The 22605-nt window shown below is 46.2% G+C and overlaps 2 protein-coding genes across 2 annotated transcripts; both read right to left on the bottom strand.

Annotated features, from left to right (window-relative positions):
- Positions 1 to 176: 176 nt before the first annotated feature.
- LOC128844675 (paired amphipathic helix protein Sin3a-like) lies at positions 177 to 20808 on the bottom strand (the record flags this gene model as incomplete). The annotated part of the gene is made up of 8 exons (XM_054042594.1): positions 177 to 581; positions 2520 to 2609; positions 2922 to 3066; positions 3662 to 3756; positions 4345 to 4437; positions 5675 to 5848; positions 6551 to 6654; positions 20733 to 20808. Coding segments are annotated over 8 exons (1008 nt in total), but the record flags the coding sequence as incomplete, so codon positions are not given.
- Positions 16062 to 18162, bottom strand: LOC128844673 (uncharacterized). The gene is made up of 2 exons (XM_054042592.1): positions 17645 to 18162; positions 16062 to 16594 (listed from the first exon to the last, which is right to left on the bottom strand). Exons 1-2 carry the CDS (start codon positions 18027 to 18029, stop codon positions 16098 to 16100), a joined length of 882 nt encoding a protein of 293 aa, XP_053898567.1. The 5' UTR covers positions 18030 to 18162; the 3' UTR covers positions 16062 to 16097.
- Positions 20809 to 22605: the final 1797 nt, after the last annotated feature.

Below are 22605 nucleotides of genomic sequence, written 5' to 3'. Positions count from 1 at the left end.
TATGCAACATCCAGTTCTCTTCCCTTGAAGTTCAGGCCATTGAGGAGTTAGTCTCAGAAGTGCTGGAGCATATGAGCTAGCTGCATTTCTCTAGGATCACTCAGTTCTGAAAAGGATCCTTCCCTCCACAGTGCACGCTGAAGTCAGAGGCCTGTTGGCAACATCCAGCTTAGGGTTGTAGAGATCCGTTTTCCTAAACCGAATCCCGCTGGTGACAGGATGTACCAGCTGTGCACTAGTCAACTGGCCACGTTACGGAGATACACAGTGAGGGGAGAAAGGCATCTTCCTCGTTTCCTTGATACGCACACACATACACACACCACGTGATCTTCCCTCACTCAGGGACTTTACGGTGTCTTGAATATTGTGCCGTATTTGACACTGTACTTGTTAATGCTCACAAAGTGCAGGGTCTCTGTATCACAGGTAGTGGTACAGGGCACCAAACCCTCCAACCCTTCTCCCATTAGCCACTTGTTTGTCTCAGCTGCCATTTCACGGGTCACATGCTCCTTGGTCCATTTGTCCACCCAGGCTTGGAATCGCTGGTGCAGCCGCTTGCTCACTCTTTCATGGGACTACAGAAACGGGAGAGACAAAAGATCACGAAACACTTAAAAAGTGAAAACAAATCCACTTCCCTAGACCCACAGATTTGGCATGTTTAGCACTGCTGGGGAACTGGGAATACAAACACTGACCCTTGCCGACTGATCAAGGGAAAGCATCAGTAAATTGGAGGCAGTGTATGAACAAGCAGGCACAGCCATCCTTATTCCCAACTGGAAATCCCCAAAAGCCTAGTGTTCGTGAAATCAAGTGCTCAGAAGTCATCAAAGTCAAAAATCATCAAATATTTGTTGAACTCTGAACCAGAATGTTAACTCTGCCACAGTGTATATCCCGTATATTGTATGAAATGGATTCAACACTCTGCTAATGATCAAAACAGGGACACACAAAACATACATGTGCACCAGAGCAGAATTAAACACCCAACAGAAGTAATTTCCAGAAGTTCCTGACTTGACTGCTTGATTAGAACCCTAAGGCTGCAATAATGCTAAGCTTCTCATATCTTTTCCCTGATTAATGGCAGTGTCAGGTGATGCAAGACTGTTCAGCCTTCAATGCAGGGGTTTATACAAAACAATACAGAAACAGTCTCACGTGCGTGGAAGAATTCCAGCTGGAATAGAAGAGGGAAGTGCTGAGATGGATATATTTGTTCCCAACCTCTCACAGCACATGCGCGCATGCACACGGCACCCCCACTAAAATAAAGTTATTTTTGGACCGAAACAGAGCCTAAGAAATTTCAAACCAAAAAGGAATCTGAGTTATGAGTAATTTAAGAAAGAGTTAGTTAAGTTTAACACTGACTTAATTACAGTAGTCAGTCCCAGTAACTATTGCACATATTCCCATAGCTGTGCTATTCTGTTAGAACCTGAACTTCTGAGTCCTGGGAAAATATGCATTGTGACATTTCCAGGGTGGACTGATTTAAATCAGCATTTGTATTTCAGCTGTTTTCTAAAGAAAGATGCACTCATTAGTTGATATACCCATTAAAACACCTTGACTTACAACTAAATAGACACTTTACAGTAGATTTGGTACATCTGTTTGCTACCTAGAAGTGTACACCATAACTATATTTTCAGATTCTTATTAACCAAACACTTTTAGTATGTTAGAAAATAGTGGTTTTGTTTTTTGTTTTTTAAGAGAGGGTCATGGATTCAGCATATTTATTTCTCTTATTATAATCGTCTAAGTTTAGGCCTCAACATATTTTGTATTAAATTCTGATTTCATTTTAAACTGGCTCATTTTTAAAAAAGAAAAACTTATAAGTAACAAAAAATTTTAAAAAGGAATTTTATTTAATTTTTAAAAAAGTCTTCCAATTTTTATCCACCTTGGACCTTTCTGTAATTATGACATCACTGCGGCTATCCTAGTCCCACACCCAGCACTTTCAAGCAGCTGGTATATTCGTTTGCAGTGCTCCGCTGCACGGGAGCAACCCTAGACTCCCATTCTCAGTGACTGCAGGGTCGAGGCACAGCTCCTTGATGAGATGAGCTTGGAGGGCTATGTCAGAACACGGGTCAGTTTTTCAGCATTTCAGTTCTTTGCTATCCCCTTTTTTAGGCCCACCCTAACAAGGGGGATTAGCAACCAATGTGAGGTGCCCCTAGGCAAGAAACCTACGAGTAAAAGGATGCTAAGAGCTGCCTACTCTAACAGGAGAGTTTGGGAAATGGAGGGGGAGGAAAGGAAGGGTTACATCTCAGGAACATTCAGAGGAAGTTTACAGCGTCCAGTGGACTAAACTATGTCGTGTCCAGTCCTCAAAGCAATATGAAGACTACTAAATGTTACAGGAGAACAACCCCTCCCCCCCCCCACCCCAGACACTTTATCTGACTCTCCCCAGATGCCCTTTGGGAGCAAGAGGTTCAGGGAAACACCAGCTGCTCATCCCATTCCTTTCACTCAACTCCTACCTGCTGAGCACGCAGCAGAGCAGTCCTTCTGTACATGTAATCCCCCGATTTGATCATGTACACCAGGGGTCGGAAATCTCTGGCACACGGCTCGCCAGGGTAAGCACCCTGGGGCCGGGCCAGTTTGTTTACCTGCTGCGTCGGCAGGTTCGGCCGATCGCGGCTCCCACTGGCCGTGGTTCGCCATCCCAGGCCAATGGGGGCTGTGGGAAGTGGCACGGGCCAAGGCATGTGCTGGCTGCGGCTTCCCGCCGCCCCCATTGGCCTGGAGCGGCGAACTGCGGCCAGCGGGAGCCGCGATCGGCCAAACCTGCCGACGCAGCAGGTAAACAAACTGGCCTGGCCCCAGGGTGCTTACCCTGGCGAGCCGTGTGCCAGAGGTTGCCGACCCCTGACGTGCACCATCTTATAGGAGTTCAGTTTGAATTTACACTCCAGCTTGTCCAAGCTCTCCACATTCTCCATGGACTTCTTACTGTTTCCCTCCTTCCCTTCCTTCTCCTGCTGCTCCCGACCACGCTGACACTTACGGATCCGCCTCAGGTTCCTGTAAACCAGAGAATCCCTGCTGGGATTAGTGCTCATCCTCTGTCCACTAGGCTGGGCATATCTGGTGGCTCCAGGCCAGCCCTTCGGAACCCAAAGTATTGCTCAGAGTGGAATGGTCACAAATTAAAGTCGGTTAGGCTCATGTGTCTACCATAAGCCAACCCACTGATCTCAGCTGTTTACAGAGAGTGAGGGCCTTTCAAAGCTGTTTTGTAACCAACTTCCTGCTAGCGCAAAGCACTGACTCAGCACCTTCCGCACTCAGCTAGAGGGCTATTGTAAGCAAAGGCAGGATTGCCAAAAAAAAAACGGGGCTGGTGACTCCCCAAACCCTGACCTCTCTGCAGCCTGTGGACTATGCTCTCTCTCAGTCACTGGAGAGCAGGAGCCCAGGGTGGGCTCTTGGAATAAACAGCAGCACTGTGTCTCTATATGCTACTCCCAGGTTAATGTCTTCTAAAGTGGCAGAGTACTAAAAACAAACAAGAGACTGCAATACCCAACACTGTGACAGAGTAAGATTTTCTCCCTCTGCTGACATGGGTACTCGTGGTCTGTGTGTCACTTTTCACAGCCACAGCTTGTTCACTCACCTTGGCAGGAAAACCGGCTTCTGGGCCAGATGTTCCCAAAGTTCGGGAGAGGTAGAATCAGAGTTGACGTACCGCTCTACGTAGTCTGACCAACGCTGAAATTGGGCACAGAACACAAGGGGTTAACCAACATCTGCCAAATCAAACAATTCAAACCCAACTCTGAAGGGGTTTGGTTGGAAGTGGATGAAAGAAAAGCAACCTTTGGAGACTCCATATATTTCACACAGGTCCCACTCACTCTCCTCCCATGGATGGATATACCTATATCATAGAACTGGAAGGGACCCTGAAAGGTCATCGAGTCCAGCCCCCTGCCTTCACTAGCAGGACCAAGTACTGATTGTTGCCCCAGATCCTTAAGTGGCCCCTTCAAGGATTGAACTCACAACCCTGGGTTTAGCAGGCCAATGCTCAAACCACTGAGCTATCCCTCCCCCTATATGCACCTGCACTGTCTGGTTTTTGAAATTCTTAATAAGAGATGCCAACAAGGCTTGTTCAACCCAATTCACTGAGTGCACTGTGTCACAGAATGAATGTGTCCTGTAGGACTAGAAGTAGGTCATAAACTATAGCATCTGAAACACTGACAGCTCTGCCATCTTCATCCAGTTATACCCCCATTTAAACTTTACATGCTTAATAGCTGCAGCTGAACTCCAAGGACAATCGGCTCTTACCTCTGCCTCTACGGAGTCATCCGAATTCTCCTCTTCGGTGTCCAGCAGCTCGATGGTTAATTGGACCTGGCCTCTGCTCTGAATGAACATCAGCTACAAAGCAGAATGCGGAAGGAGACTTAGTAACCAATTATTCAGAAAAATAAATCCAATAAACTTTATGCAACTCTCCAGCATAATACTGTGCCTTCCACTTTGCTGGGAACAACGGTAGGATACTAGCCCCAGTTACACAATCTGAACACAAAAGGAGTTTTGACAATGAGTGGAAAGTTCTAGATCACTAAGGAGCTAATCTAACAGAGGGTAAAAGGATAAAGAAATTATTCTACATATATGGGCAGAAGAGAATTCCTGGATAGAGAACCATGACATACTTAAAGAGAGGTGGAAGAAAAAAGCATGAATTGCTGCAGTGAACAGTTGGTATTTTATTAACAATCAGAAAAAATCTCTCTGTTACCCACAGAGTTTGCTCGAAATTGGGATGTTTATAAAGGCAAAGCAAGGAGCTGGACCCCTTTTAGCAGCATGCTGTTTTCTGATCAATTTGTGCAGTTTCAATTCTTTGCTTCCCTGCTTATTTTGAGACTCTCATCGGGAACACAGAGACGCCCTATAAATATCAAAGCCATTATCAATGAATTTCACTAGTTCAAGATGGGCCCGGCCACTTCTGATTTCACAGCGACGAGAAGTATGAATTTGATTTGAACTGAGAGTCAGGTTTATTTAACGCAGAGGTGACAAATATTAGTAAGAGACCGTTACAGTCTACAATGGATGAGATGGAGAAAAAGGTGGAAAGCGTCAGTGACCCACCCCACGGGAGGGAGGGAGAGACAGAGATTAAAAGCCTAGTGGCAGCAATCACTCAATACAGTATTACTCTGGCTTTGGGACACTGAGAAATACAGGGACAAATCCCAGCTTTCCTTCAGGATACGTATTTTTCCATCTTCCTTGCAAATGTCCCATTTCCGAGGAACTCTTTATAGAAATATTCTTCTGTTTTTCCTGTTCGTTCTACAGTTCCTGTCTGGATGGATGCAAGCCCCGCCAAGGGCTCTATTAAGACCGACAGTCACAGAGCAGGTACTCGGCAGCTCCACCAGGCTAGAATGCACAATCAGGTCGCCCTCTCAAGCTCTAGGAGAGCTGCGGAGCACACAGGTGTCCAGAGGTCCTTGGGATATTTGGAGAGTTACGTAAAATGAAAAGCTGAGCCCATTCTCCTTTCTCAGCGAGCCTTCGTACTTCCCCTCCTCTCTCAGCAAGCTCCTCCAGGAGTCCTCCTCCAAGCGTCACTGCAGGCAGATATGGTTTTTACCTTGAAACAGTTCTCGTCTGACATGGGCTGCTCGGCTTTGCGCTGGTACTTGGCCTCCACAAGGGCCCGAGATGACTGTGAGGACAGCAGGCCTCTGGTAGCTCCGTTGCTATTCTCCGACAGGTAAAGCTCTGTCACCTGCATGCAGATCTCATCGCTCACTGTGTGCTGAAGCTGGGAGCAGGAAGGACACAGAGGAGAGGAGTTAGTGAAGTGGTTTTAAATGTCTCTGGACTTGGTGCACTGTATACTGCAGTAGCCCCCTCTCCCCAACCCAAGTCAGTCAGAGGCTTTGCACTAGTGTGCACTATGGACAACCTGCCTTCTGCAGTCAGGCCGTAGACAAAACAGAACACTAAGAAAATCTCCAAAATAAACTTCTCCATGTGGCAACAAGCAGAGTTTGACATTAATCCAAACAAGCCAGGCTGAGCCTTCGTCATTTGCCTGCACTTCTAGACTTACATGTTTGCATGCAAACACTTATGTCAAAAGCTATAATTGATGAGAAACTATTTTATCTCCCCTGCATACATATACGCTGTGGCAGAATTGGTCAGATTTCCAGTTCTTCTCCACTATGCACCACGCAAGTCTCAGAACCAGCTAAAGAATATGTCCATCAATGCAGATTAGAAATGAACATTCCCTTCAAAATTCCTGCTTCAAACCTCTGCCTGGTCAAACCACAGCAAAAAAAAAAATTCTAGACATCTAAGTTTTAAAACTAAAAAACAATTATTTAGGTTATGAACATAGTAGCCTCTTCTACTGTGAATTACTACTACACCCATTGGAAAACATTGTGTCCTTTAAAATAAATAATGATGCTGGCAAAGTACAGTTACACATACAAAGTAAGTACGGATTAAGAACCTTTAAGTGAGCATTATGAAGGAAATGCCTGACAGCTGGCAAAGATTTAGACCATCGAGGTACGCAGGAAGGGCTTGTTAGGCCGTTCTCTTGCCATGGAATCGCTACACCAAATCCAAAGGTTGATTAGTTGGTTGTTTGTGGAGGGGAAATTAAAAATAATTAAATCAAATTCTAAATATTAATTATATTCCCAAATTTAAATAAAGAGCCGGTTGACTGCCGATTTCCTGTCAAAACTGAAATTAAGAACTTGTTTTTAGCCCTGTCTTTATACTCTAATTTGTGCTTAACAATTCTCCATAGAAATTGGATCATCGAGGTAGCCAGCATGTGAGAGTCGACACTTGGGCTTACAGAGTTCAAGTGACAACAAGCAGCTAAAAGCCACAAATATACCAGCTTCAAGAGCCAGCCAGTGTGTGTGAAATCCAGAAGCAAGTTGTTATTCAAAAGAAATACAGAACCTTTTCCAAGAGTCCTTACAGTTTTGGTCCTTGTGTTTACAAATGCTTCAGGTTTTCTAAGAGCAAGAGAACACTTCAAATGTGGTCCCACCTGATACTAGGCATCTCTTGGATAGTGGAGGACAGTCTGCACTTGGTAAGGCAACTCCCATCTTTTCATGTGCTGTATATTTATACCTGCTTACTGTATTTTCCACTCCATGCATCTGATGAAGTGGGTTATAGCCCACAAAAGCTTGTGCCCAAATAAATGTGTTAGTCTCTAAGGTGCCACAAGGACTCCTCGTTGTTTTTACTGATACAGACTAACACGGCTACCCCTCTGAAAGCTGGGTAGTAATCCTCCACATCAATATCCACTAGAGGAAGAGAAGGTGTAACATGAACTACATTGTAACACCCCTCAAAGGCAGTTCCTACAGGCCCACTATGAGTTCTGGGAGCAAAAGGGCCACATGTTGAAGGTCTCAGACAAATTGATGAATTACCAGAATGGTCAATAAAATGAGGAACAACGTTGTAAGACTTTAAATGAGAGCTTTTCAAATTAATGCCAGGTCTGTAACCCGTCAGAGGCCTCACGGAGGAGGGCAGAGGTGGTAAAATTCTCAGAACTAAAGAGGTTCTTGCTACCAAAACAACATTATGCACACCATTAAAGCAGAGACCTCACCAAAAAGATATGAACGCAGATATGTCCTAAGGCTCTTATGAAATATACGCATTGCACATTATTATTAACTTGTATTTCACTAGCACCCAGAGGTCCCAAACTATATCTGCGACCCCTCTGTGCTTGCCACCATTCAGACACACAACCAACTAGGCCCCGCCTTGAAGAATGTAAAACAGAGACCAAGGGGGTTGGGGGAAGCAACTTGCCTGAGGTCACATAGTAACTAAGTAGCAGAGCTCGAACTAGAACCCAGGTCTCCTGTTTCTCCAGCACCTTATCCAGAGCAAGCTACACAGACAGTTACCGCCTTTCCAAGCTGAATGTGCTAATGTAGCTTCTAAAAGGTTTTGTGGGCTGTAGCAGAAACATAGTAAAAGGGGGAGGAAAATGAAAAAAGCCATTCAGGGTACACCCAGTTTTGAACTAACACTCATCACTGCGGTATAGGCATCAAGGGAAGATGAAAATAAAGTTTTTAAAAATACTGGTTAAGGAACAATGCCAATTTAAAGGGAATTTGAAAAGTTCTCTGTGTTTTCTGTTTGTTTTTAATTGTTATAGGTTCAAACACCTCTGCCTCCCTCAAGGCCAACAAAGACTGTCCACACTTCCTCCTTTGCTTCAATCCAAATTAGCTACTTTACTCCGGTTTTAGCTGGCAGGAAACAGGCAGCCATAGGCAGTTTAGTACTGTAGCATTATCACCACTAAGGAAACCAGCCCTTGGAGAATTCTAAATACATATATTTGCTGAGACCACTCAGATTACACGGACATTGTAACAGAAAATGGAAGATCAAGGAGGCTCTTTACTGGTCTACATAGGACTGCCTGGACTTACTTGGGTTTGGCCTGCCCTGCTTTCTTTAGTCGGTAAATCATTTGAACACCAGTTTAAAAGGAGACACACTTTTTAATACCAGAGCCAAAACTGACTGCTTTGTCAATTGCCAGGGGCTGACTCCTCCTCTGAGATATTTTATGACAAGCTTGGGGCAAGAGAAGATTTTTATCCAACTTGTACATTCATGAGGTAGAAAAATAGCGCAACCCAAAATTAAGAAATTCAGCTGGCAAGGAGTGTTAAAGCAATACAAAATACCATGCCTCTCCCCCACAGCCCCATGAAGTAGGATGTTCCAAGCCCCAGGGTCAGGTCTAGAGATCTCCTCCTTGATAACATGCTGTGCTACATTCAGTGCCCACCAGCATCCTTATATTTCACATTTTGGAAACTACCAAAATGCAGGTACCGGATTTTACAGAGACAAGACCTAAAGGCAGGTGAGAGGGAGGAACACAGATTCCTCAAGACACCAGGAAACAGATCAAGTACCAGATCCACACACTGGGCTGTCATTCTTGTTTCATTTTATGCCTAGCACTTCCCGCTCCCATTCCCTTTCCCGGTTCTCCTCTTCGATTTGCCGCTCAGCCTGGGTGCAAATCCTCAGCAGTAGCAAGCATAGGATTTGGTGAAGCCACATGAAGATGTACCAGTTGTTGTTGACATAGAAGAGGTTGTACACTTCATCCCCCCTCCGCCCCTCGCCCCCCACCCCCGGTCGCTTCTGGGCCGCTGTGTTGCTGAACAGCAGCTTGGCTTTAGGGAGGCTGCCCCCAACTCCATTGTGCTTTTTCGCAGCCCCAGTGGCTTCATCCACATCCATTTCCTCCTCCACATCTGAGAGCTCGCACCACCCAGCAAACAGCATGTCCGGAATGAAGTGGTACATGATCTGCTTGATTTTGTACTTGTCCTCTTTCTGAATTCCTGTCTGCTGTTTCACATGGTGGATGATAAAGAGAAGCAGCATCCTCCAGGATTTGCCTGTCCTCATAGGCTAGTGACAGGTGTGGGCCTATGGGTACTCCAGCATTATCTTCTGATGCCTGCTCTTGCCTCTGAGGGAGGAAGACAAAATACACAGAGCATGGGTGAGTCTCACATATGCAACCTACCACGTCTTTAAGACCCTTGTACAAAGCACTGCCAGTGAACTGGATTTCCTCTTTCATTACAACCCCAAACCCTATGGGGGAAGGGCCAGAGTTCACATTATCCATCACAACAACCCAAGTTCTGGTGTCAAGGGCCTACACATATTGCATACAGGGCCTTGGTGTCATTCTGTTTGAAGCTGATGCACCCCCTGGTGATCCAGGGATTTCAGGTAATGTTTCTCATTCTGCTCCCTCCAGACCTTGTTGAATCCTCTCTGGGCTTCTCGCCACTTCCTCTTTCATCTTTAACCTTAGCAGCAACAAAAAACAAAACAGAAGCTACGAGATGCTAAGATACCACATTGATGGGTGTAGGATAAAAACCTAGACCAGACAAGCTGGAGGCAGTAAGGCTTCTGCTCAGTGCCCATTGCCCACTGAAACAGCAGAAAGTTTCAGAAGGACTTCAAATGAGGTACAACGTGCATAGCAAAATTCTCCAGGAATGGCCATGAATCTTTAGATTGGTTTTGTGGCTATGTTATTTTACAGAAGGTTAAATAGGCCACAAATGCATGGCTATACCCCACTAACCAGGGTGATGATGAGGGCATTCAACAGAACATAAACCAAACTCCCCCCCCCCCCCCCCCCCCCCCGTATACCTCCTACAGAGTCCCAGGACTGGGTCTGGGTTCATTGTCAATATCCCAGAATTCTGCTTTGTGAGAAGTTACAAATAACAGAAATCTCAACTGTTGTAACCAGCTGCCCCAAAGAGTCCCTGGTATCTGTGACATCCCATAATTTATTTAATACATGGATTTAACCACTTGCCAGACATTTCAGAGCTCTCAAACTTCTCTGATACTTGTTATGGTCCTGTAACTAGATATTCTTTTCACCCCATGCAACACAGGCATACACAAAACTCTGAACCTCTCAGCCAGCTTATACCTAGCTTAGAAGAAAGAAGTCCATTCTGTCACTTCACAAAGAGTGCACTGTAACCAACTTGATCATGTTTAAAGGAAAAACACCACAAGTTGGGAATCAGACAACCCTCGACCTCTCACATCTTGACATAATGGAAAAAACAGCTCTTTCTCTTCACTGAGGATTAAGGAATCACAATGTACATCTAGGCAGCCTACATACTTTTGATAAGACATGGGAACTTTGCAGAGATATAATTGCTGAACATTCCAGGAGTCTAGAAGCACACAGATCCCAGAAGTACCTCTTACTTGGCAGTCCCTTCGCAAACCTATATCCCTCCTCTAATCTAGTTTTCATACCATGTCCATACCCTGGTGTCTAAGAGCACCTTCTCATAGTCTTACCCCTCTCCTTTCATCTCTCGTTTCTTTACGTCTAGTTCTCACATTATGCCCTGCCTCAGCAGAGAACCTGCTAGAGACTGCAGATGTCCTCAACATGATGCAACATAAAAGCAAGTCCTTCCGGACATGAGTTCTCTTTCTGCATTTGTATAACGGGGCCCCAATTCTGACGGGGACATTAGGGAGCCACCATAATAAAGATCTGACAATCTGCAACTACAATGCTAAAGGGAATTACTTTCATTTCTAATTATCCTTTGTTCTACATTGTTAGAGATGTATCGGGAAAGTGGAAAAGTATGATGACACGGTTCCATCAAAATGCTGTTGTAGCCTCTTGCTGTGTAAACCCAGAACCAGCCAGGAGGACAGAGAAGCTATAAAGAACACAAAGGTTAGTTTCCATTCATTTATGGACTATCCCCTTCAGCCGGTTTAGTAGGGGCACATTCCGCACATTCTTTGAATACTGTAGTTCAATTTCCACCTTCTCTTTACAGCTCACTGACCATGCTCAACAAGGAACTGGGTGGAAGACAGCACTTAAACTCAAGAGTGACACGTGGTAACCACTAGGGGGTTGGCTCTTACTCCACTCTACCATGGCTGCCCTCAAGGGTAAAAAAAGGAAGAGCTAAGGAAGTTTGGAAAGTCTTGTGCTAAGATTCTAAGACACAAGAGAAAATGTCCTACACAGATGGTACTAGAGAAGAGAACTTCCTTTCATCAATTTTACATTTCCTGCCTTTCATTTTCACATTTTCATATCCCCTTGTCCGTATATGAAAAGGTAAATAGCAGCAGCAATCAGATTTTGTATACCTCTGTAAAAACGTCTCTGATACCACTATCTCTCAAACCTAAACAGCCTCATTACCATCAATCACTTCTCATAGTCTTCCCATGTCTCATCTTCCCCCCCATGCTCATTTCTGAGTCCTTTATTACTGAGATGTCCTTCTTGAGATAGGGTGACCACTACACAGAATTCCAGCTAGGTAGGGGATTTGTTAGTTTTTCAATATACAGTAATGGCATATTTGCTTCAATTCATAGCAGAGATTGAGGCTGTATAAGAAGATTCTGTCAACCACCTCTCTTTCTATTCAAGACCACATTGACGACCTGTAGTCTATAGATCAGGAACCTATGCTTTAAAGATTGTAAAAGTGTCCAACTTTTGACTTAGCTTCCACTTTCCTACGTCTCATATCACAGTACTAATTTTTGGTATGATCCCTTCCACCAAGGATGCTGGACTGATATATATTGTGATCGCTACCACTCAATGGTTTGACCATAGTTGTTTCTTGATTCAGAATCTAAGTGTTATTCAGGGCTAAATCAATAACCTCTCCTCTTGTGTAACTACAGACTAGCTATTACAAGAAGCAATTATTTAAAATATTGAAAAACTCCTTCTCCTCACCTTCTCCAGAGGTTGACATTTTATACGTGGGGAGTTGAAATTGCCCGTTATAACTATTATTCAAGAGAGTGGTCTCTGGCCCCCCCCTCAATATTGTGCACTCACTTCCTTTTTCTGACCAGGAGGCTGGCAGTAGAACACAGTAATTTTTGAGTTGGAACCTGAATCCAATACAGACTGTACACTTCAAAGTCTTTTTCACTTTCACAGATGGGATTTATAATGGGATCAAACTCAGTTGTGTCCAAAACTGACAATACAGAACCCCACCCCAGCTTGATTTTTGAACTCAAGACTGCCCTATCTTGGGTAGGAAAAATAAAAAATCTTTATCCTGCCAGCAGGGCCAGTGATGTTTTGGCTTTACTAGACACAATAGTAGCTGGGTACTATGAAACGCAACCACTTATTAGAACATAAAAAGCATCTGCATTTCTCAGACTGTATGCTTTCCTCAACTGGAGCCTCTGTGTGTATTATACGTTTGGATAGTGCCTAGCATACGATGAGTTTTACTCAAACACAAGTAATAATGCCGAAACCTGGGAAGTACCATTTCAACACAATAGGAACGGCAACAAATGAATTTTTCCTCAGCCCGTCTATGATGTCGGCTGCTTTGTCAGCATATATCCTCTGCAGCGCCTTGCGATGGATCACCTCCGACGTGCCACCCAGAGTGTTGTCCAGCTGGAATTTGGCTTGCTCCTCAGCAGACAAGCGGGGAGTTTCTTTGGATTGCCTCTAAGACTGATTGTTGCCAGGGTGGTCTCCAAGACAACATCCAGATGAAGGGGAAAATGTGTTAGCCATAGTACAATATTACTTTCTGGAAATAAAGGTCGGGTCTACACTACAGACCTATATTGGTGTAACTATGTTGCTCAGGGGTGTGAAAAATCCACACTGAGCAATGCAGTTACATCGACCTAATCCCCTGTGTAGACAGCATCATGTCAACGGGAGAGCTTCTCCCATCAACACAGCTATCACGTCTTGGGGAGGTGGATTAACTAAGCTGATGGGAGAAGCTCTCCTGTTGGCATAGGAGTTTCTTCACTTAAGCACTGCATCAGCACAGCTGCAGTGTTTTAAGTGTCCACTTACCCGAACATTTAAGTGAACCAAAACAAGAACTTAATACTTCTGTAACGCTGTGCACGTAAAACAGGAGGCACTTGAGAAATGGTTTAATATTTCCACATCTGCTTATTCTAATCTACCTATATTTCATCTGCTTCCTATACAGTATTGCATCTTTTCACAAGAAGTTACAGGCTACTAAAATGCTTCCTTCAGGAAATAAGATTTTCCATGGGTGGGAGGTACACAAATGACAGCATTACTACAAAAGAAAGCGATAAATCTTAGCATAGGCAAATAATTGCTGTGCTGAGTTCCATTTGGAGTGTCAATCATTTAACACTCTGTGAATGTCATTCCTCAGATTTTTAACAGAAATATATTTCAGCCTCTATGTACTAAGAAAAGGAAGCATCAATTATGCACCTGCCATTGAACAGTTTCATTTGGAATGAGCTAAAGAGAAGAGAAAGAAAGCTGTGCCAAAGCTACCGACCACGATAAAGTCAATGGGCTGGAGGGGAAGGAGTTGGTCATCAGAAGCAGTTACTTGGATTTTGATTCTTGTATTCACAGAGGTTGAACAGTCCTTAGGTAGAAGCATAACCATGTCCACCAAAGGCAGGACAAGTTGTAATGGGCTAAATCTGAAGCAAGGGAGATTTAGATGAGATATTAGGAAAGCTTTCTAACTATAAGGGTATGTCTACACTACGGGATTAATCCGAATTTATATAATTCGAATTTGGGAAACAGATTGTATAAAGTCGAATGTATGCGGCCACACTAAGCACATTAATTCAGCGGTGTGCGTCCATGTTCCGGGGCTAGCGTCGATTTCTGGAGCGTTGCACTGTGGGTAGCTATCCCATAGCTATCCCATAGTTCCCGCAGTCTCCCCCGCCCATTGGAATTCTGGGTTGAGATCCCAGTGCCTGATGGGACAAAAAACATTGTCGCAGGTGGTTCTGGGTACAGCCTCACCCCTCCCTCCCTCCCTGCATGAAAGCAACGGACGGCAGACAACCATTTCGTGCCTTTTTTCCTGGGTGAACACTGCAGACTCCATACCACAGCAAGCATGGAGCCCGCTCAGCTCAAGACAGCAGTCATGAACATTGAAAACACCTCGCGCGTTCTTGTGGAGTTTATGCTGAGCCAGGACCAGAAAAACGAGGCGAGGAGGCAGCGGCGGCGGCAGCGCAGCGACAAGCGTGATGAGAACATGGACATGGACACGGACACAGAATTCTTCTAACCGCGGGCCCCGGTGCTTTGGAGATCATGTTGTTAATGGGGCAGGTTCTATCCATGGAACGCCAATTCTGGGCAAGGGAAACAAGCACAGACTGGTGGGACCGCATAGTGTTGCAGGTGTGGGATGATTCCCAGTGGCTGCGGAACTTTCGCATGCGTAAGGGCACTGTCATGGAACTTTGTGACTTGCTGTCCCCTGCCCTGAAGCGCCAGAATACCAAGATGAGAGCAGCCCTCACAGTTGAGAAGCGAGTGGCGATAGCCCTGTGGAAGCTTGCAACGCCAGACAGCTACCGGTCACTCGGGAATCAATTTGGAGTGGGCAAATCTACTGTGGGGGCTGCTGTGATGCAAGTAGCCAAAGCAATCACTCAGGTGCTGCTACGAAAGGTAGTGACTCTGGGAAATGTGCAGGCCATAGTGGATGGCTTTGCTGCAATGGGATTCCCTAACTGTGGTGGGGCAATAGATGGAACCCATATCCCTATCTTGTCACCGGAGCACTAGGGTACCCACTACATAAACCGCAAGGGGTACTTTTCAATGGTGCTGCAAGCACTTGTGGATCACAAGGGACGTTTCACCAACATCAATGTGGGCTGGCCGGGAAGGGTTCATGACGCTCGCGTCTTCAGGAACACTACTCTGTTTAAAGGGCTGCAGCAAGGGACTTACTTTCCGGACCAGAAAATAACCGTCGGGGATGTTGAAATGCCAATAGTTATTCTTGGCGACCCAGCCTACCCCTTAATGCCATGGCTCATGAAGCCATACACAGGCAGCCTGGACAGGAGTCAGGAGCTGTTCAACTACAGGCTGAGCAAGTGCAGAATGGTGGTAGAATTTGCATTTGGCCGTTTAAAAGGTCGCTGGCCATTGTTACTGACTCGCTCAGACCTCAGCCAAATCAATCTCCCCGTTGTTATTTCTGCTTGCTGTGTGCTCCACAGTCTCTGTGAAAGTAAGGGCGAGACCTTTATGGCGGGGTGGGAGGCTGAGGCAAATCGCCTGGCTGCTGATTACGTGCAGCCAGACACCAGGGCGATTAGAAGAGCACACCAGGAAGCTCTGTGCATCAGAGAAGCTTTGAAAACCAGTTTCATGACTGGCCAGGCTACAGTGTGAAATATCTGTTTGTTTCTCCTTCATGAAAACCCGCCACCTTTATTGACTCATTCTCTGTAAGGAACCCACCCTCCCCCTTCCCCCAGCTTGCTTTAAAACCAAATAAAGTCACTATCGTTTAAAAATCATTTATTCTTTATTAATACATTATAAAAAGAGAGAGGGAACCTGGGTGGGGTTTGGGAGGAGGATCGGGGGGAAGGAAAAGGCCACTAAAAAAAGGTTAAAAAAATGACAGCCTTTTGCTTGGGCTGTCCACTGGGGTGGAATGGGAAGGTGTACAGAGCCTCCCCCCCCGCGTTCTTACACGTCTGGATGAGGAGGCTATGGAACATGGTGAGGGGGGAGGGGGGTTATACAGGGGCTGTAGCGGCACTCTGTTATCCTGCTGCCGTTCCTGAAGCTCCACCAGACGCCGGAGCATGTCTGTTTGCTCACGCAGCAGCCCCAGTGTTGCATCCTGCCTCCTCTGATCTTCCTGCCACCACCTCTCATCTCGAGCGTCTCTCCTCTCCTCACGTTGGTCCCTCCTGTCCTCACGTTCACTGTCTTCTTTCCTATACTTTGAAACCGTGTCCTTCCACTCATTCAGATGAGCTCTGTCACTGCGGGTGGATTCCATGATTTCTGCGAACATCTCGTCTCGCGTCTTCTTTTTCCGACGCCTTATCTGTGATAGCCTTCGGGACAGAGGAGGGAGGCTTGAAGAATTTGCAGCAGCTGAAGGGAGGGAAAAAAGGAGAGAATTTTTTAAAAAGATACATTTTGCAGAACAATGCTTATACTCTTTCACGGTGACCAACACTATTCACATTACATAGCACATGTGATTTCTGTGCAAGGTCGCATTTTGCCTCTTAATATTGAGTGCCCGTGGCTTTGCTGCTAGAGATCACAGACACAGGTCCGGGCAACAGAATTCGGCTTGCATGCGGCCATGGTAAGCCATTGTCTTTCGGCTTCTGCGCCCTCCTTTCCCACATACCAAGCAAAGCCCGTTGAGTGCTGCGGTTTTCCTGTTAACATTCAGCAGCAGAAAAACTAACCCCCCGCCCCCATCCAATTCTCTGGATGATTGCTTTATCCCTCCCCCCACCGCGTGGCTGGTATCAGGGAAGATCCCTGCAGGAACCAAACACCCCCCACCCCGCCATGAATTCTCTGGGATGATCGCTTTACCCCTCCCCCCTCCACGTGGCTGGTATCAGGGAAGATCCCTGCTAGCCAAACACGAAAAGCTCTGGGCCAATTCCCCCCCACACATCCCCTGCACTTGGGTAACTGCAGGGAAGGATTTCTTTTCAGCCACAGGCAAACAGCCCAGTAGGAACTGCCACCTCTGTCCCCTTAATTAAATTCCCGTATTTCAACCAGGTTACCATGAGCGATATCACTCTCCTGAGGATTACACAGTAAGATAAAGAACGGATGTTGCTTGAATGCCAGCAAACACCGGGACCATACGCTGCCAGGCTTTGTCATGCATTGATACCAGATTACTTGCTGCAAGCATGGCGCGATCAAGTGTCCTACCATGGAGGACGGAATAAGGCTGCATTGCCCAGAAACCTTGTGGCAAGGCTTTTGGAGTATCTCCAGGACAGCTTCATGGAGATGTCCCCGGAGGATTTCCACTCCATCCCCAGACACGTTAACAGACTTTTCCAGTAGCTGTACTGGCTGCGAATGCATCCCAAGTCCTCAGGGCAAAGTAATCATTAAAAACCCTTGCTTTTAAAACAAGTTTTATATTTTAAAAGGTAAACTCACCTGAGGTCCCTTCCATGGGGTCGTGGTCTTGGATACTGGGTTGGGAGGGTACTTCAGTCAGGCTGAGAAAAAGATCCTGGCTGTTGGGGAGAACGGAGTGCTCGGTGCTCTCTGCAAGCTCGTCCTCCTCCTCCTCCTCTTCCCCGTCCGCAGAATCCTCAGGTGTAGCTGATGAGATGATCCCCCCCTCGGAATCCACGGTCAGAGGTGGGGTAGTGGTGGCGGCCCCCTCTAGAACTGCATGCAGCTCGTCGTAGAAGCGGCATGTCCGCGGCTCTGACCCGGAGCGACCGTTTGCCTCCTTTGTTTTTTGATAGGCTTGTCTGAGCTCCTTGACTTTCATGTGGCACTGATCTGAGTCCCTATTGTGGCCTCTCTCCATCATGCCCTTGGAGATTTTTTCAAAAGTTTTTGCATTTAGTCTTTTTGAACGAAGTTCTGCTAGCACTGAATCCTCTCCCCATATAGCGATCAGATCCAGTACCTCCCGTACGGTCCATGCTGGTGCTCTTTTTCGATTATCGGCCTGCATGGTCACCTGTGCTCTCCATACTGGGCAAACAGGAAATGAAATTCAAATGTTCGCGGGGCTTTTCCTGTCTACCTGGCCAGTGCATCCGAGTTCAGATTGCTGTCCAGAGCGGTCACAATGGTGCACTGTGGGATAGCTCCCGGAGGCCAATACCATCGAATTGCGGCCACACTAACTCTAATTTGAAATGATAAAATCGATTTTGGCGCTACTCCGCTCGTCGGGGTGGAGTACAGAAATCGATTTAAAGAGCCCTTTATTTCGAATTAAATGGCTTCGTTGTGCAGACGGGTGCAGGGTTAATTCGATTTAAATTCGTAAAACTACAATACCCACCTGGGGAAGTGAGGAAACAGATTGAAAGAGCAAGACGGGTACCCAGAAATCACCTACTACAGGACAGGCCCAACAAGGACAATAACAGAACACCACTGGCCATCACATACAGCCCCCAGCTAAAACCTCGCCAGCGCATTATCCACGATCTACAACCTATCCTGGAAAATGATCCCTCACTCTCACAGACCTTCGGAGGCAGGCCAGTCCTCATTTACAGACCACCCCCCAACAGGGCCGGCTTTAGGAAGGGCGGGGCCCAATTCGAACATTTTTGGCGGGGCCCCGGCAGGGATGACTAACAAAAAAAATAATGTTAAAAAAAGCCTTTCATTTCTTCCATGTATTATTTACTTTCCATAACTATATAAATAATAAAATTATATATTATGGATGTAAGCAGAGTCAGGATGAGCTCTACCCTGACATCTGGTGGTGAATTATGGCGAGTGTGGAAAAGAACTCCAGGGGCTGATCTGGTTTGCATAGGCACACCCACTCGCCTGGCATGAAATAACAGCAACTCAAAGTGGTTACTTTGGCTGGTGTGGGATCCCCAGTTTCTCTATTATTGGGGCAGGAAGAATAAAGTTTTGTTACCCTGATTCTGTGAATCAAGGCCAGTGGAACTGTTGTATGACAGAAGGACTGAGTGAGTCCTTCACCACTACCTAAGTAGCACTTGCTTGAAAAGGGGCATGGGTTACAAAACCCAGTGAATTGAGAGAGGATGGGGACAGGTATTTATATCTGATGGTATGGGCCCTCTTTGAGGGTTTGAAACACCAATTGTACTATCTCCTCTCTCCACTGTTGAATGTCAGAGCTAACTTTGATTCCATTAGGAGTCTAGTTACAGACTGCTGAGCTGAATTGACTTTGGGCCAATGGTGCACTAGCACTGGGGCTCCCCTACTATGAGCTGAAATTGCTAAGAGCTGAAATCATAAAAGAGCTAATGTTATTAAGAGCTGAGATCACTGAGACTGTGTTAACTAGTGGGGGAGCCTGAAGCTATATTGCTAAGCGGCTGGCGGAGCAGCTAGCAGAGTGGAGCCTCATGGGGACGGTTGGAGCGGAGCTGAGCGAATCCCAGGTCGGTGAGCAGAGCGGAGCAGCTGCCAGAGCAGTTCGTGGACGGTGGGAGCGGCTCACGGGACAGCTGGTGGAGTGGAGTGGAGCGGCTCGTGGAGAAGGCTGCGGCGGAACCCCACGGAGAGGCAGCCAGTCGGCCTCGGATCACATAAGGTGCCCCTTAACACCCTGCGTGCCTCCCCCCCACCCCGCTTGAACTCTGGGGCTGCACTGACCAGGGACGGAGACTTTGGGGGGTTGTTGGACTTTTGGGACTTTGGTGATCCTTGGGTTGCTGGACCCAAGAGACTTTGGGGTTGTTGGACTTTTGGGACTTTGGTGATTCTTAGGTTGCTGGTTTCAAGAACCAAAGGGAAAGGACACAGCCCAATTTGCTGGGGTGGGTTTTTTGCTCATGAAGCCTGTTTGTGTTGTTTTTCCAATTTAATGCTGATGTCGTTTACCTCATGTTATTAAACATTTTCTGTTACACTCAGACTCCGTGCTTGCGAGAGGGGAAGTATTGCCTCCTAGAGGCGCCCAGGGGGTGGTGTGTAATTGTCCCAGGTCACTGGGTGGGGGCTCGAGCCGGTTTTGCATTGCGTTATTGAAACGGAACCCCTAGATACAGAACCCGGCCCTTGTTGCTGCCAACTTAGATGGGCAGAAGGGTTACATGTACATTGCATCATATATGCTGTTGATCGGTTATTAATGAGCTCCGTTTCACGTGTGTGGGTCCCCGCTACTCCCTGGGGGTGTGCTAGGGTGACCAGATGTCCTGATTTTATAGGGACAGTCCCGATTTTTGGGTCTTTTTCTTATAGGATCCTATTATCCCCCATCCCCTGTCCCGATTTTTCACACTTGCTGCCTGGTTACCCTAGTGGTGTGCACATGTGTGGGTCCCAGCTGCTCCCTGCCCTGCACAACGTCACACCTGCTTCTACAGGTCCCGCAATATTAGGATAAGACTTAGCATGACAATTGCTGTTTCTTACAATGGAGAAGCCTATATTTAAATCCTTTAACTCTGTTTCCACACAAGTGTAAATTCTTAAGGCTCTGTAATAGCCTAAACATGGAGTCACAGATAGTCCCCATGGATACTCCCAATAGTCTCTTTTGCCACCCAGGTAAGCTTACCTGTCCTGTGTGATAGAAGGTCCCTTACACCCAGAATCACAGCAATATTCAGGTTACTCCCAGTTCCAAAGGACCAGTCACTTACTCCAGATCAATTGCACCTTAGATCTCACGCCACAGCCAACGCTTGTCGCCAATCCTATAATAAGCTACATGAAGATTTATTAAATAGGAGAAGAAAATGAGAGCTATTCACAAAGTTAAACAGGTGAACAGACACACACAAATGAGTTACAATCTTAAGTTTGAGAAAGTTATAAAAGCTTCTGTAATAAGCAAGGTCTATGTAGCCGTTAGGGCTAACCCAGGCTAAGCATTGGGGATTTAGCATCATTATCCCTATTTTACAAATGGGGAAACTGAGGCACAGGGAAGGGTATGACTGGCCCAACAGCAGCTCAGTGACAGAACCAGGGAAAGAACTCTGATCACCCGAATCCCAGTCCAGGGTGCTAGCTACCAAGAATACGTTTCTGCAATAGCTGTGTGGGATCTTCCCAGGCCGGGTAGAAATACCCGCACTAGCTCTGCTCGAGTCAGCATGTTAAAAGCAGCAGTGTGGCTGTGGGATCACGGGTGGCAGCTCAAGCTAGCAATCAGAGTACAATCCTGCCATCCAACCACCTGGGTACGTACTTAGGCAGCCAGTGTAAGCCGCTGCTGCACTTCTATTTTTAGTATGCCGGCTCAAGCAGAGGTAGTACGTGTACCTCTAACCATGCTGGGAAGAACCCTTGCAGATGCTGTGCAGACCTACCCTCGACCACATGGCACTAAGGCCTAAAGATTTAAAAGCACCTTCTGATTATTGGGGGCTTCCATTTTTTTGCCTGATTGGGGTCCCCTTCTGTGAGGCAACCCTGCAGTCAGACCAGGACTGCTCATGCAGCTGCCATGACTCACCCACCCCCCATGACTCCCTGCTTGTGGCCCTGTGACCCTCACTCCCATCCCTGTTTTATCATTTGTTATCCCCTGAATGTATTTGAGCAATGTGTCCAGTAGTTCCTCCCCTTAGGCTGGGGGAGGGGCCTTTTGACCCCAGGAACTCAATAGGTACCATGACTCATCCCTCCAGTGTATGTGCCTGGCTTCTTCAGTTCTTGATAAGAATGTCAACATCCTCCTTCTTTTCAAAACACTTCTCAAGGTTGTCAGCAAACCCATCCCGCACAGCCCTGATCAGCCACTGATGCCACAGGCCTGTCTTGACTCTTAAGCTGATATAGTTATAACATTTCCCCTCTTGAGACCTGATTGGCACAGCTATCAGGGGAGTAAACAGGGAACGACTTGCCAAGGTGTCCTACAATGAAAACATCCTATACGGCTGAAACAATTTCAGAGCATATCTAGTAACTGTCACACCCTACTTCTGGATGTTCCAGGGCCAGGTGATCAGCCCTGCACTCTGCATGTATGCTTAGATGCAACATCTAAATGTTTTAAGTGAGCTGAAAATATTTTGTTGCAGCCTATTGGACTGTGTCATCACACCTTTGTGGCTATTGCAGTCATAGACTCATTATTATTACCATCATAATGTAAGAAAAGGTGTAAGAAACAATGCTGTGTTTGTATTTACATTTTCCTGGGAGCACAGAGGAAAGGATAAGGTTTACATCAAGTGGTTGCGAGCAGGTAGAACCTGAAATCAAAGAGGAATATTTACAATTTAGATCACCAGAAAAAGGTGGATCAATTGGTTAATTCTAATGGGACACAAGTGCCATCACTTTATATACATTGCTTATAGAGGGGATAACTGTACAGCTGGGCCAACGCTCTCTGTGTGCACATCACAATCTACCATTACACTATCAGGCCTTCATTTTCCTGATCATAAAAAACATCCTGACCAGTGCTGGGCAGA

This window comes from Malaclemys terrapin, chromosome 10 (assembly GCF_027887155.1).
Source record: "Malaclemys terrapin pileata isolate rMalTer1 chromosome 10, rMalTer1.hap1, whole genome shotgun sequence".
NCBI classification, from domain to species: Eukaryota; Metazoa; Chordata; order Testudines; family Emydidae; genus Malaclemys; species Malaclemys terrapin.
The sequence above is the reverse complement of the archived record's forward strand: the minus strand, read 5'-3'. Positions and strand labels throughout refer to the sequence as shown.